At 43.9% G+C, this 13,502-nt stretch overlaps 1 protein-coding gene across 1 annotated transcript in view; it reads left to right on the forward strand.

Moving 5' to 3' along the window:
* The window catches only part of kmt2cb (lysine (K)-specific methyltransferase 2Cb), a 64,915-nt gene that overhangs the window by 44,210 nt on the left and 7,203 nt on the right, over positions 1 to 13,502 (forward strand). The window contains exons 37-52 of the mRNA XM_083889355.1: positions 222 to 2,201; positions 2,830 to 3,137; positions 3,223 to 4,793; positions 4,901 to 5,012; positions 5,508 to 5,658; positions 5,756 to 5,816; positions 5,961 to 6,193; positions 7,483 to 9,105; positions 9,369 to 9,560; positions 10,336 to 10,500; positions 10,602 to 10,731; positions 11,159 to 11,306; positions 11,540 to 11,724; positions 11,860 to 11,996; positions 12,348 to 12,633; positions 13,148 to 13,275. Coding sequence (XP_083745481.1) covers positions 222 to 2,201; positions 2,830 to 3,137; positions 3,223 to 4,793; positions 4,901 to 5,012; positions 5,508 to 5,658; positions 5,756 to 5,816; positions 5,961 to 6,193; positions 7,483 to 9,105; positions 9,369 to 9,560; positions 10,336 to 10,500; positions 10,602 to 10,731; positions 11,159 to 11,306; positions 11,540 to 11,724; positions 11,860 to 11,996; positions 12,348 to 12,633; positions 13,148 to 13,275 — 7,410 coding nt within the window. The remainder of the gene's footprint in view (positions 1 to 221; positions 2,202 to 2,829; positions 3,138 to 3,222; positions 4,794 to 4,900; positions 5,013 to 5,507; positions 5,659 to 5,755; positions 5,817 to 5,960; positions 6,194 to 7,482; positions 9,106 to 9,368; positions 9,561 to 10,335; positions 10,501 to 10,601; positions 10,732 to 11,158; positions 11,307 to 11,539; positions 11,725 to 11,859; positions 11,997 to 12,347; positions 12,634 to 13,147; positions 13,276 to 13,502) is intronic.

Raw genomic sequence — 13,502 nt, forward strand, 5'->3', positions numbered from 1 at the left:
TGTATGCAATGAAGTCAGGGAATGCAGCGGCAGGTCCACATTATTTTAAGACAGCTAAGAAGTGGTGTTTTAGTAAAGCTCCCTAAACATCTTCACTATCCTCCACATTAACCCTGATGACATTGGTGGTTAGTAGGTCCAGTTCATTTTTGGCATGAAACTGATATTTGCTGTGTTCCTTCTGATGTCTAATTCCTCTTTCCGATGTGCCCCTCTAACAGCAAATGAGGCAGAAAAGCAAACAGCAAGCCAAAATTGAAGCCACACAGAAATTGGAGCAAGTTAAGAATGAGCAACTCCAGCAACAACAGCAGCAACAACAACAGTCAGATGGAGATGGCAACATCAGTGGAAACCAGAGCCCAGCCTCCCAGCCCAGCAATGGCAGCATGTCCCCCATGCAGCAGCTCAACTCTAAAGAAGCCTTTGCCAGGCCACAGCTACCAGGAACGCCCACTTCAGGCCTTCAAGAGGATGTGTTCTTAAGACCCCCTCCTCCCCCTCCATCTGGCCCTTCTTCCCAACCTCAGTCCCCACAGGTATTCTCTCCAGGTTCCTCTGGCTCCAGACCTTCATCTCCATGGGACCCATATGCCAAGATGGTTGGAACCCCAAGACCTCCGACTCTTGGGCCAAATGCGTGTCGTAGAATTGCTGTGGAATCTGGCAAATCCCCCACTTCCTTGATGGAGCAGCAGGACAGAGGTCGACCATCTCCTGCTCATGAGTCCTTTGGCTCACCAACATCCATGAGCAGTGATCCTTATGCCAAACCTCCTGACACCCCAAGGCCAAGTGGAGAAATCGACCCTTTTTTGAAGCCCATGGGTCCACCCAGGGCCAGTCAGGCTGCCCAAGGAAGACCCCCAATGGGTTCTCCAGGTAGAGACTCCTACTCAAGGCCCATGATAAGGAACGAGGCGTATCAACGTATGGCCCAGAACAGGATGATTTTGTCTGACCCCTATTCAAGGCCTTTACTAACACCAATCCCTGGAAGTAATGAGTCTGGCTCAATTCCTCTGTTCAAAACACCTATGCCCCCTCCTCAGACTCAGGATCCATTCAGCCGACCAGGTCTTCATCCTTCTGATCGATTCCCCCAGAATCCACAGAATGATCCCTTTGCTCAACCTCTGCATACACCAAGACCATCTGGGAATGACAACTTCACCAGTCCTCCTAGAATGAGCCAGCATCACCCACAGGGGCACCAATTTGTTCAACCAGGACCAATGACTCAAATGTCAAGAAATCCTTATGCTCATGCACCTTCCACTCCAAGGCCAGACCACTTTACATATGACCCCTTTGCCCAACCCTCTGGTCCCAACAAGCCAGCTACTGATCCCTTTTCTCAGGTCGCAGTTAACCAGAGACAGTTTAATGAATCCAGTGCTCAACCTCGTCCGTTTTTTGAACCCTATGCTCGTCCCCCTGGCACCCCACGTCCACATGACAACTATGGCCAGCCATCAAACACCCCTAGCCCATCCTCAGACCCTTACTCACAGGCTCCTGCTACTCCACGCTCCAGTGGGATGAACCAGTTTACTCATCAGGCACACCCTGGACAGAGGATGTCCCCATCCCACTCAGTAGACCCTTATGCTCAGCCACCAGGTACTCCACGGCCCTCAGTTGGAGAGAGGTTTTCCAAGTCACCAGGTAGCCAGAGAGGGGCAATAGAGCCATTTACTAGCACACCTGGGACATCAAGGCCAGGAAGTAGCGATATGTTTTCTCAACCTGGGACCCCCAGACCAATGCTTAATGACCCCTATGCCCAGCCTCCAGGTACCCCACGTCCTGGTCCGGTTCCTGATGGACTCGGCAGACAAGTGCCAAGGCCAGGGCCTATGGGAAGCCAGGATCCTTTCCAGTCACCTCAAGGAAGGCACCAAGAGCCTTTTGCTCACCCAGGCTCTCAAACACCAAAACACTCAAGTGTGTCTGAAGATGGATTTACTCAGTCCCCCTCCAGAAGACCTGGTCAAACACCTGGCCACGACCCATTTGAACAGGCCCCCATGACTCCCCATCCTCAGTCGACAGAGAAAATGGAAATGAAAGATCAGTCAGGTGTGGGCAACAATGTCCCCCAAGAGCCTGGCCAGCTGTCAAACAACCCACACATACCTGGTGCATCCTCTGAGGCTCATGGTGGTGCTCTTGCTGAGACTGAGGAGAGACTCAGACAGGTGTGTGAACATTGATGTTTAAGTCTTAAACTTCATACACACATGATTAAAATTCTAATTTAAACTAATTCATATTAATAATAAATATAATGACAAGCAGTAGTGTGTGTTTGACAATGACAGATGAATATTTTTATTATTTCATTCATCAGAATCTTAGTTGATGATTTTGTACAACAATACAAGCTGACAGTCAAATGATCACCCTTGTTAATGAACCCCCTTTTTATGCGTAAAGCCTTGATAAGGACATAAAACCAAAAGTTAACATGGATAAAATATTACACTTTTTACAGATACAGATTCAACCCAATATCACACATGACCATCTTTAAACAAAATGAAAATGTAAAATCCACTACTGTTCTATGGTCTATATCTAATTCATTATATGTATAGAATATATTAGTAGAATAGTACAATAATGCCTAAGTTTGTCATTGCACAGCTATCCAGTTTAGCCTAATGCACACGCAATACAAAAATAAATGTGGAAAGTGTAATGGATAGAAAAACATAGGTAGTGATAACCTATTGGATGTAGAAACTGGAAACTAAGTTTTCAGAAATGCAGGTATGCATCAGCATTTCATGGAAAAACAATAACACTTGTCATTGTGTTTTGTAGAGACAACGAATTAGAGAACTAATCCTCAAGCAGCAGCAGCAAAGGAGTGCAATACGACAGGAGCGGGGCCCTCAGGAGCCTACTGGTACCACCCTGCCCCAAGGAGCACCACGACCCTGGCCTCTGGAGGGCCAGGGGGAAATATTCAACCGACCACCTCCACCTTATCCTGGACAAGGACCTGTTAGAGGGCCAATGAGGTTTCCTGGACCTTTTCCAGGAGATCCACGCATCTCTTTCCCTAATGAGGGGCAAATGCCTCGGGGCCCACATCCTGGGGATCCTAATTTGAGACATCAGGGACCAAGGTTTGTGTTATTTAACTTTATGTTTTAAATAGTCTGTAATTTAACTCAACAATTAACTTAATCTTTTATTTCTATCCTATTTTAGGTTTGCATTTCCACCTGGCGTCATCGGACAACATGGGGCACAAGAATTTTTCCCCCGGGGCCATCATCCAATGCAGGATGTTCCTCCTCAAATGAGACGCTCCATGTCTGCGGAAATGGCAAAGAGCATGGGAGGCAACCCCATTGGAATACCCCAGCACTTTCCACCACGTGGAATGCCGGTGCAGCAGCACAACATAATGGGCCAGCCTTTCATCGAGCTGCGACACAGAGCTGCAGAAAACAGGCCACGCATGCCATTTCCACCAGGTCCTATGCAAGGAAGCAGCAGTGATTCCAACTTGCAGGTTCAAAGGCCAGCAGGTTTTCCAGGTGCACACGATTCAAGGTTTCCCTTAAATCAGGGGTCCAGGATGATGGACCACATGTCCAGCCAGGCTGGCCATATGCAGCTATCTGCCAGCATGGACAATCTTCATCAGCAAAGTCAAATGTCAGCTAACAATGCACTCAAACAGTCTCCTTTGATGAGATCCATGAGCCAGCCTGCATCAAATGAGACCCAGAACATGATGGTATCAATGACTCTGACTGCACCCCCTGCTGGCCACACCGAGTCTGTCTCAGTGCCCAGCAGTGAAGCTGTGGATGAGAAATTGGATGCAGAGGAATCTGCAGTTAAAGATCTTGAGGATGTAGAGGTGAAGGATTTAGTGGATGCTGACTTGGAAAACCTACATTTGGATCCTGAAGATAGTAAAGACCTAGACCTGGAGACAAATGACCTACACCTTGATGACTTCCTAACATCTGGGAAATTTGACATCATTGCATATACAGATCCTGACTTAGATGACATAAAGAAAGACCTGTTTAACGAGGAACTGGATCTCAGTGATCCCATGGACGATAATGCTGACACTACTACGGACATTAACAAAACTGAAACTGAAGCTTCATCCAGTTCAGCTTCAGCACTGGAAAAATCAGAGGCCTCAAGTGAGCAGTCTTTATGTGATGTCAAGCTGGAAGCCATTGGCAATCAGGACTCTACTGCTTTAGCACCTGGTAAAGAAATTAAAACAGAGGTCAAAGACTGTCAAAAACAACCTGAGGTGGTAGGTGGAAACACCTTAACGACCAACCAGCAAGGAGTGCTCTCTGACTCCACCCCAGTCCTTTCTAGTTTACTCATTAAGCAGCAGCCTGAGGAGCAGTCATTAAATCAAATTGTTGAATCTGTCAGTCATGGAGGTAACCTAATGCCCCAGCAGAACCAAGTCACTGACACTCAGCATACCTCAGGACTTGCAATGAGTCAAACAATATCTGACAACACTGCCGGAGAATCCTCTATGACTGGCTTTGGAGCAGACCACCAGGTTGGGCTAACCCTTGGAGTAGACCCGAGCAGTCTGAGTCAGGCCCAGCAAGCCGCATTGAACCAGGCATTGGGTCAGCATGGCCAGCTACATCGTCCTCTACTGCTGGAGGAGCAGCCACTCCTATTGCAAGACCTTCTAGACCAGGAGAGACAGGAGCAACAGCAGCAAAGGCAGATGCAAGCCATGATACGACAGCGTTCCAGTGACTCCTTCTTCCCCAACATAGGTAAATTATTTGGGTCAGAATTTCTACATATCATCATATAGGTTTATGTTTTCAAGATGATCACTGTTTTTGTGATTATTTCTTAGAGTGCACTGATTTATTTGTAGACTTTGATGCCATCACCGACCCCATCATGAAAGCGAAAATGGTTGCCCTGAAAGGAATCAACAAAGTCATGGTTCAGAACAACATGGGAATGCCTCCGGTAGTCATGAACAGGTAAAAAAAAAAAAACTTTTGAATTTCTTAAATTACTGATTCAAAGCAATAACAGCAGTGTTCCAATTACACGGGGACCTTTTGGGGGAGCCCTACTTTCAGATGGCAGTGGCACACTACTATATCATGTCATATGCACACACACACGGAAGTGCGGAGTACTACGAAAAAAAATGTTTTCGTCTCCACCACTATTAGTGGAGACATTGACATGTTCGAAAATTGGTATGTAATGAGCAAATAAACACATGTTGATATATTTTAATATTATTAGGTTGTTTATTTCAGGAACCTTATTGTGCAGAAAATCACAAAAATGGACGATGTTTCAGAGCATGTGTCCTATGCAGGGTAGCTGAGCTCCCCTTCTTTACTAGTAAACACGAATAATAGCACCAACATAATAATTTGTACACTTATGTACATAATATTGTGCACAACAGTTTGATGGATTGATTGGAAATGGTGCATGACTGTGATATTGCTGCATTATAGGTTTCCTCCTGGTGCTGGTCCTGGTGCTGGTCCTGGTGCTGATGCTGGTGCTGGTGCTGGTGCTGGTCCTGTTCCTGGTCCTGGTCCTGGTCCTGGTCCTGTTCCACCTTGTCCTGAAAGTACGCCACTTCCTCCAAAAGTTGTTGGACAGGTAATGCCATCATTATTTTTCTTCAATGTTACATCAAAACTATCATAATTATAAAATAAAAGTTCCACATATTTGACAATGTCAAACTTGTTTTCAGGATGGGAAATTGACACAAGTTGTGAGACCAAATCCTCCTAACTTTGGACCAGGATTTGTCAGTAAGTTCTGGGGAAAAAAAAACATTATATGCATTTTCAACTTTTTGGGTTTGAAGGTTGTGTCGAGACAGAAAAAGAAAAGTTAAGATGTTTGTTTTTTATGCTCTTCAGATTGTTAATGAAGGAGCCCTTTTCTTCTTTCAGACAATGCTCAGAGGGCTCAGTATGAGGAGTGGCTCCAGGAGACTCAGCAACTACTTCAAATGCAGCAGAAGTTTCTGGAAGAGAAGATTGGAGCTCACAGAAAGTCTAAGAAAGCCCTGTCTGCCAAACAGAGAACGGCAAAGAAGGCAGGGAGAGAGTTCCCAGAGGAGGATGCTGAGCAGCTCAAACATGTCACAGAGCAGCAGGGTGTAGTGCAGAAACAACTGGAGCAGGTAAATGCTTGGCCTGTCAGGCTCCACCACCGAATTATATCATAACCCTACATATTCCACATAAAGGCCACCCATCCATTATCCTTTTTCCTCCTGTTAGTTTTATCTTAGTGATTGGGTCAAATATGACACCTTGCCACATGCAACTAACAATATTCAACAGTATAGTTTTCAGTCATTTGAAAATGTGTAATTTTTTTAACCAAATTATTTTAATTTCTCACAGACACAAAATAATATATTTTTCAAGCACCAAGTTGCATTTAATCACACCATCATTGGTATAATAATAACATAAAAGGGGGTTCTGATCATGCTTTTTGGGGCAAATGTCTAGCAATCATATTTTTATAAAAATTTAGAATATATTTACTTGGTCTACGAGTGGGAAGTGATACAGTGCTAGTATCCATTCTGGTGTATTGGGAAATACGAAACTGTGAAAAATAAGACAAATGGAGAATATTGTATTTCATGCATGATTAGCAGTTTTGATCCAAAATCCAGGATCCAAAATAGGATTTTTTGTTCTCCAGTTTTATTTTCTCCTTCAAATGCTTCTTTTTAAGAAATTTTGATTTTGAAAGAGTAACACTGTACTTTTGTTTACATACTCTACTTGTGTATTTTACTTGCTTAGGCAATACATTTTTCAGTCATTTCAGGCCAATGTTAGGTTTCTCACCTCACATTGAGTACCGTAATGGTAATATACAGGCAAATGTTCACTGTTGTTGAATGTGTGCTGGACCACATTCACAAAATGTGGTTTATGCATTCCACCCATTATGTTGGGTGTTTCTTTTAGTTCTTTGCTGTAGAGTTGCCTTCAATTGAATGAGTGGCCATTGAGGTGCTAAAGTGGGTGCCATTTTCTTTTCCTTGGGCTTAGTTGGCTTTGGTCACTGTTCATATTCCTTTACATTACTAATTTGCAAATGCTTTGGTTGATGGTCAGACCACCCTTCTACTACTGGTAATGTAGTAAGACATGCATTGAGCTATACATTTTATTCAAATTCACATTTCAAAAGCGCATTTTCCACAGCACCGGTCAAGCACACACTGCTTTTATTCCCGAGAAGAGAAGGGCTATTTAACAAAAGCTTCCAGATGATCCTATTTCACAACAGTGGCTTTATGAAGTTGAATTCTCTAGCTGCGGATTAATCTTTGAGTTAACCTGTCCCATATAAGTTTGTCTTGTAAAGATGATAAAACACTATTCAAACAATGCATAATTTCTAAAGCTGTCAAATTTTATATGAACATCCTTTTTCCCCATCCAGATCCGCAAGCAGCAGAAGGAGCATGCTGAACTTATCGAGGAGTACAGAGTCAAACAACAGCAAAACAGTATGACACCCATCATGCCTGGGATGCACCCGATGCCAGGTCCTGCAGGCATGGGCCCCAGTGGACCAACAATAGTCCAGCCTCCCATGAACCCTATGATGCAGATGCCACTTCATCCTGGCCAAACAAATATACCCTCACGTATGCCCAACCCACCACCTGGCTGGCATCCAGGTGCTCCCATGCCCATGGGTGGACCAGGCATGCAACCGATAATGCCCCCCCAGGTACCTGTGGGAAATCCAGGGCAGCACCATCAGAACATGCCAATGGGTAACATGCCTCAGCACCCACAAATGCCTGTGGAGCCCCAGGCAACACCAGTTCCACCAGGTGGGGTAAAACCCATGCAAGCAGGTGGTGTAAAGTTTGATGACAACAACCCATTCAGTGAAGGCTTTCAGGAGCGGGAGAGGAGGGAGAGGCTTCGGGAGCAGCAGGAGAGGCAACGGGTGCAGCTCATGCAGGAAGTTGAACGACAGAGAGCCCTGAAACACCGCATGGAAATGGAACAGCAGGGGATGATGGGGCCAGACGGTAACATGGCACCTCTCTCTCAGATGCCATTTTATAATGCAGAGCTTCCTCAAGACTTCATGCAGCCTCAGAGGCCTCCTCTACAACAACAGCCCCTGGGACCTGTGTTTCCCCAGCAGCATGGCATGCAGCCAGGAATGGGCTCACCACCTGGAGGATTTATGCAAGGTGAAAGGAGAGCTATGATGGGCAATGGGATGATGCCCCCAGATATTGGACCTAGTTTTGGGCCTGACAATCTTCCCCTACAAGCACCTAACTTTCCTCAAGTTCAACCAAGGCCCCGTCAGTTCAGTGGCCCAGGAATGATGCCAGGTGAGAGTCTGCCATTTGATTCCTCTACACCTCTGCCATCTAACTTTCCAGGTTCAGGTCAGTCTCTTATCCAGCTCTACTCCAACATCATCCCAGATGAGAAAGGAAAAAAGAAGAGGACTCGCAAAAAGAAGAAAGATGATGATGCAGACTCAGTCAAAACACCTTCAACTCCACACTCAGACCTAACGGCCCCCCTGACACCATGCGTTTCTGACACGTCCTCAACTCCAACCAGAAACACCCATCTCTTTGGAGACCAAGACTTGTCAAGGTCCCCATTACTAGGATCTTCCACGCCCAGTCACTCAGAACTGGAAAGACAGCTTTCTGGAGGAGGACAGTCTGGACAATCTGGTCTTTTATCAGACCTAGCAAAGGCACAGGCACAGGAGCATGACCGCATCCTCAATAACATAAAGCTGGAGCAGATTGATGCCAGCGAATGTCATGGGTCAATCGGCTCAGAAATGAGCTACGTGAAGGAGGAGGGTAGTAAAGGAAGCATGTCTCCCTTCCCTGCTGGGCAAAGTCCAAGCAAGGGTGAAGCTGGTAATGAACTATTAAAACACCTTCTGAAGAACAAGACTACAACCCCTCCTGGATTACCCCAGCATAGGTTAGAGGAGAGCCTGCGCTCGGAGGAGGAGGAGCCTGTGGACTGCAAGTCCCTGCTTCGGCAAAGCTCTATGGACAGCAATGGGGTCAGTCATTGTGTCTTTTATGCCGTTGTAGAATGACGAGGGGGGCGATGAACATGGGGAGTCATAGGCAGACCGTGATTCAGATGTGGGGGCACATGATGGTTAGATCATTGTTGCAATTTTTTAAAGAAATAATTGCAACGTTAATGTGGTAAAACATCTATATTGAAGGCCTTAACACACAAGTGACACAAGTTGACCTGAGTCATTAGGTGTTTGTTTGCTTTTTCATGCATAAGCATCTTTTTTTTTCTGGTCTTCAGGCTTACTCAGATGGCACACCTGACTTTCCTGGTCCTCTGCTCCCTGAACAGGAGAAAAAGAAAGGGAGGAACAAGAGAGCACCGAAAGGAGGAGAGAAACCTGCATCTCGCTACAAGAAGAGGAAGAAGGAAGGGGATGAGAGGCAATTGATGCACTCTGGCAATGACACTGTAATGACCCAAATCAAACAGGTAAGAGTGTTTTTTTTAATCACCTTCTACTTATACAATGCTTTAATTCTGAATTTTATGGCACCAATTACTGCCACAGTAGAAAATTGCCAAGCCAACATATTCTAATTTGAAATACCAACACATTGCTGAAATTAGACATTTGGTGGATGGCAATTGAACATTCAAGTATTAGAAGTTCTTATTTGCCAGGGTTCATGTTATATTGCATCCCTCATTGATTTTTTATCGACTGAAACTTTCTCAAGCAAACTTCCTTGTGTGTATAATTTGATATCAACTCATCGCATCTAACCCAGCTCAGCAAAAACTGTATGTGTTATTAGAGCATTCTCACAACTATTACAAGAATTTTGCTGAAAGGTTAAGTGCCATTTTAGCGGTTAATGGTACAATGGTCAGTAATGGAGAGTGTACTGCTTGATGTTGTTGATTTTAATACATTTTTCAATCATGTAAGTTAGATTTAATGTGTTGTCCACCGTATTGAAATGTGTCTTTGGCACCCCATACAGACAGCATAAATAACAAATACAAACAACAATTTAAAAATAAAGGCAGTAAAAACTTTTTGTCGATCGTGGGAGTCTCAAGCAACTTCCTGAAAGTAGCGGTGCCAATTCAGTGCAGTGGATGAGTCATATGACTTCTTATATTCTATTGTGTTCTATCATGTTGTTTTATTTGGAGATTTGTGCAGCAACATCCATTGTACTAAACGTATAGTTCTCATTTTACTCTTCTCTCTTCCCACGTTGTTTCTCTCCTCGTATAGCAGCTCTCCCTGCTGCCCCTCATGGAGCCCTTAATTGGGGTCAACTTTGCTCATTTTGCTCCCTACGGTAGTGGTCAGCTCAATGGAGAGAACCTCTTATCTGGTACTTTTGGCAGCGCATCACTAGATGGAGTCTCAGATTATTACTCCCAACTGGCCTACAAGGTACTTGCATGCTTATTGTACTGTGTTTATGCTGGATAAACGATGTGAGTCAAATGTGTCTGCAGTGTGTGCTGATGTTGTTCTGGTGTTGATTTCCACAGCAGAGTAATCTGAGCAATCCACCAACACCACCGGCATCACTTCCTCCCACCCCACCACCCGTAAACCGACAGAAAATGATCAATGGATTTGCCACAACAGAGGAACTGGCAAGCAAAGCTGCTGCTATGGGTAAGAATACATGAGGGTGTACATAAGTGTCACGTTTCTGAAGACTTGTAAAGAGCAATCTCCAACAAAAGTTTAAGCAAAAGGGTGACAATTTCCCACCGTCTTACATTACACAACTTTTAAAAGAAATCAGGAAGCAGACATGGTTCATTTACTTCACAGTATAACTTTATTTTAAAGGTTAAAATTGTATAAATACTTACATTACTACATGTTACTAAAAATGTGTAAATGTACTACTTTTGTTATACCCCAGAGGTGTCCCATGTTTGGTTTTGATTTAAAGCCAAAGTTGATTTATTTTCTTCAACAGCTTCAGGCAAAAATCAGTGCTTCATTATCTGTATTCTGTATTTCAGATTGCATTTTTGGCCATATCATCCAGCCATAACACTCATAATAACATTTGTGCTCCTCTTCCATATAGTGTCCAAAGGTTTGGTACCAAAGCCACTGCATGTCCCATTTAGGACGGAGGAAGATCTTCTTGCCAGGGCCATAGCACAGGGACCCAAAACAGTGGACGTTCCAGCCTCGCTCCCCACCCCTCCACACAACAACCAGGAGGAGCTCAGGTAATAGATAATAAATAAATAAGGGATAATTTCTTAAAGAACTAAAGCCCCATCATCATCTCTCATAAAATAAATTTGTCTATGTTGATTTGTCTTGTAAATTCATGTTTTGATGATCTATTTCATTATTTGCATGTTGCTCTTGTCTTGTACCACGACCCGAACAATTTCTCTGTATTGTGTAAGCCATACCTGGCTATAAACCTGATTCTCATTCTGATTCTGATCAATAGTAACAGAGGTCAGGAGCCTTGCAAAGACCGAGACACACCTGACAGTTTTGTTCCATCGTCATCTCCTGAGAGTGTGGTTGGCATGGAGATCAGCCGCTATCCAGACCTTTCTCTCGTGAAGGAAGAGCCGCCATCCCCCTGTTTGTCTCCTGTCCTTCCCATGTTTCCTCCACCTGATGGGAAAGGTAGATATACATACATCCATTGCAACTGATTACATTTGATAATTTTGTAATGTGTTTGTGTATGTTGGTGAAGCAAAATTCGTCAGCCGTCCTTAACAGTGACAACTTATATGATTTTCATCTCTTTCTGTCAAGGCTCAGTGATCAAACTGCAAGATATCAAGAGTGAGCCATCAGCAATGTTCTTTGGCTCCCCCTTTGACCATGTGTCTAATGAATCCAAACAAAGGCTGGTGTCTGTAGCGATCACACTGAGACCAGCTGCAGCTGAGGTAAGAATCCATAGTCTTACTGGCATTTCTCAGAATTTAGCATAGTTTAGTCCTACTTTTTCTGTTTCTAGTTCTCTGAATCAGTAAAAATAATGTGCAAAATACAGCCAGTTAATGAGGGGCATGATCATTTATATTGTGACACACTGGTGAGAGTTCATATTAGGGTTCATGTATAGGTTTTTATTATTTACAGTCTAAATTAAGTACACTTTAATACTTGGCTATATTGTGTTTCTATTAATATATGGTTAATCCTTATATACTGTACATTAGCACTGTTAAATGGCAAGGCATTTAAATCTAGACCAGTCTCACAGGACTTACCCATATTTACATGTTTTCCCTCAGAACATCACAGGTGTAGTGGCAGCCATTTCAGACCTACTGTGTGTGAAGATCCCCAGCAGTTATGAGGTCAGCAGCACTCCAGACAGAGGGCCACTATCTATGCACAGTGGTCACAAGATGGGCCCCCACGGCATGGACCCCCGGCCTCCTTTGCTCTTCCATGGACAAGGAGACAACGGAGGGTTTCATGGGCGGCCGGGACACATGATAAGACCCAGTGGAGCACAGGCCATGATGCAACAGCAGCAGCAGGCACATCATTTTCGCTTCCATCCCAACAGCCCAGGTGAGAGATTAAACTTTGATGAAACAGGAAAATGTCTGGTTCCATAGGTATTGCAACACAGGCTTTAATTAAAATGTCATGTCTAATTTAAATCTAAAATAATGACTTTACTATGAAAAGGAACACAGGAGAAATGCAATCATTGTATTTAATCACAATCCTGCAACTATTGTTCTTAACAGTATTTACAAGTCACTGTTTTGTTTTTCATGTCATTGGACTCGAGCTGTCGGCAGAATATTGCTTAGTTGCTGAGAGGCATCCTTGTTGATTTCAGTGATTCTCTCAGCTATACAAATATAAGAATGTTTTTTGTTTACAAGACAAAGTCATGCAGGTTTAATGAGTTCTGTCAACAGAAGAAGGTGGGCAACTCGCCAAGAGTCCATGGCTTTTGTTTCCAAGCTATTATTAATTTGTGGGCTTTAAGTCTCTGCAGGTTTACAGTCACATACAACCACATTATATATTTTAAATGGTTAGCATTTTGAAAATGTGCTCTGTGTTGCATCAGGTGCTGCGTTACTTCGAGGACCTGACCAGAAAACCCCTGCCAGCCCACACTGGTGCTGCCACTGTAAGGTGGTGGTTCTGGGAAATGGAGTACAGAAATCCATCAAAGATATTCCTGTCCACATGAAGGTAACAAATGGAGTGGGTTTTACAACTCACCAGGGTAGCTGGGTGGTATATAGTCAGCAGATACTTTTTTTTTTAAAGTATGGAGTAAATTCCGCCTCTCAGTTTTTAATTGAGAGCTAACTGTAGCAACTAACAATCAGATTACCTCTTGATTTATGTGGTGCCAGATATCTACAAATGGGGTCTAATAAATTGCAACATCATGTATGCATTATTGCTTGCGTGTG

This window comes from Microchirus variegatus (assembly GCF_963457635.1).
Source record: "Microchirus variegatus genome assembly, chromosome: 5".
Lineage (NCBI taxonomy): Eukaryota > Metazoa > Chordata > Actinopteri > Pleuronectiformes > Soleidae > Microchirus > Microchirus variegatus.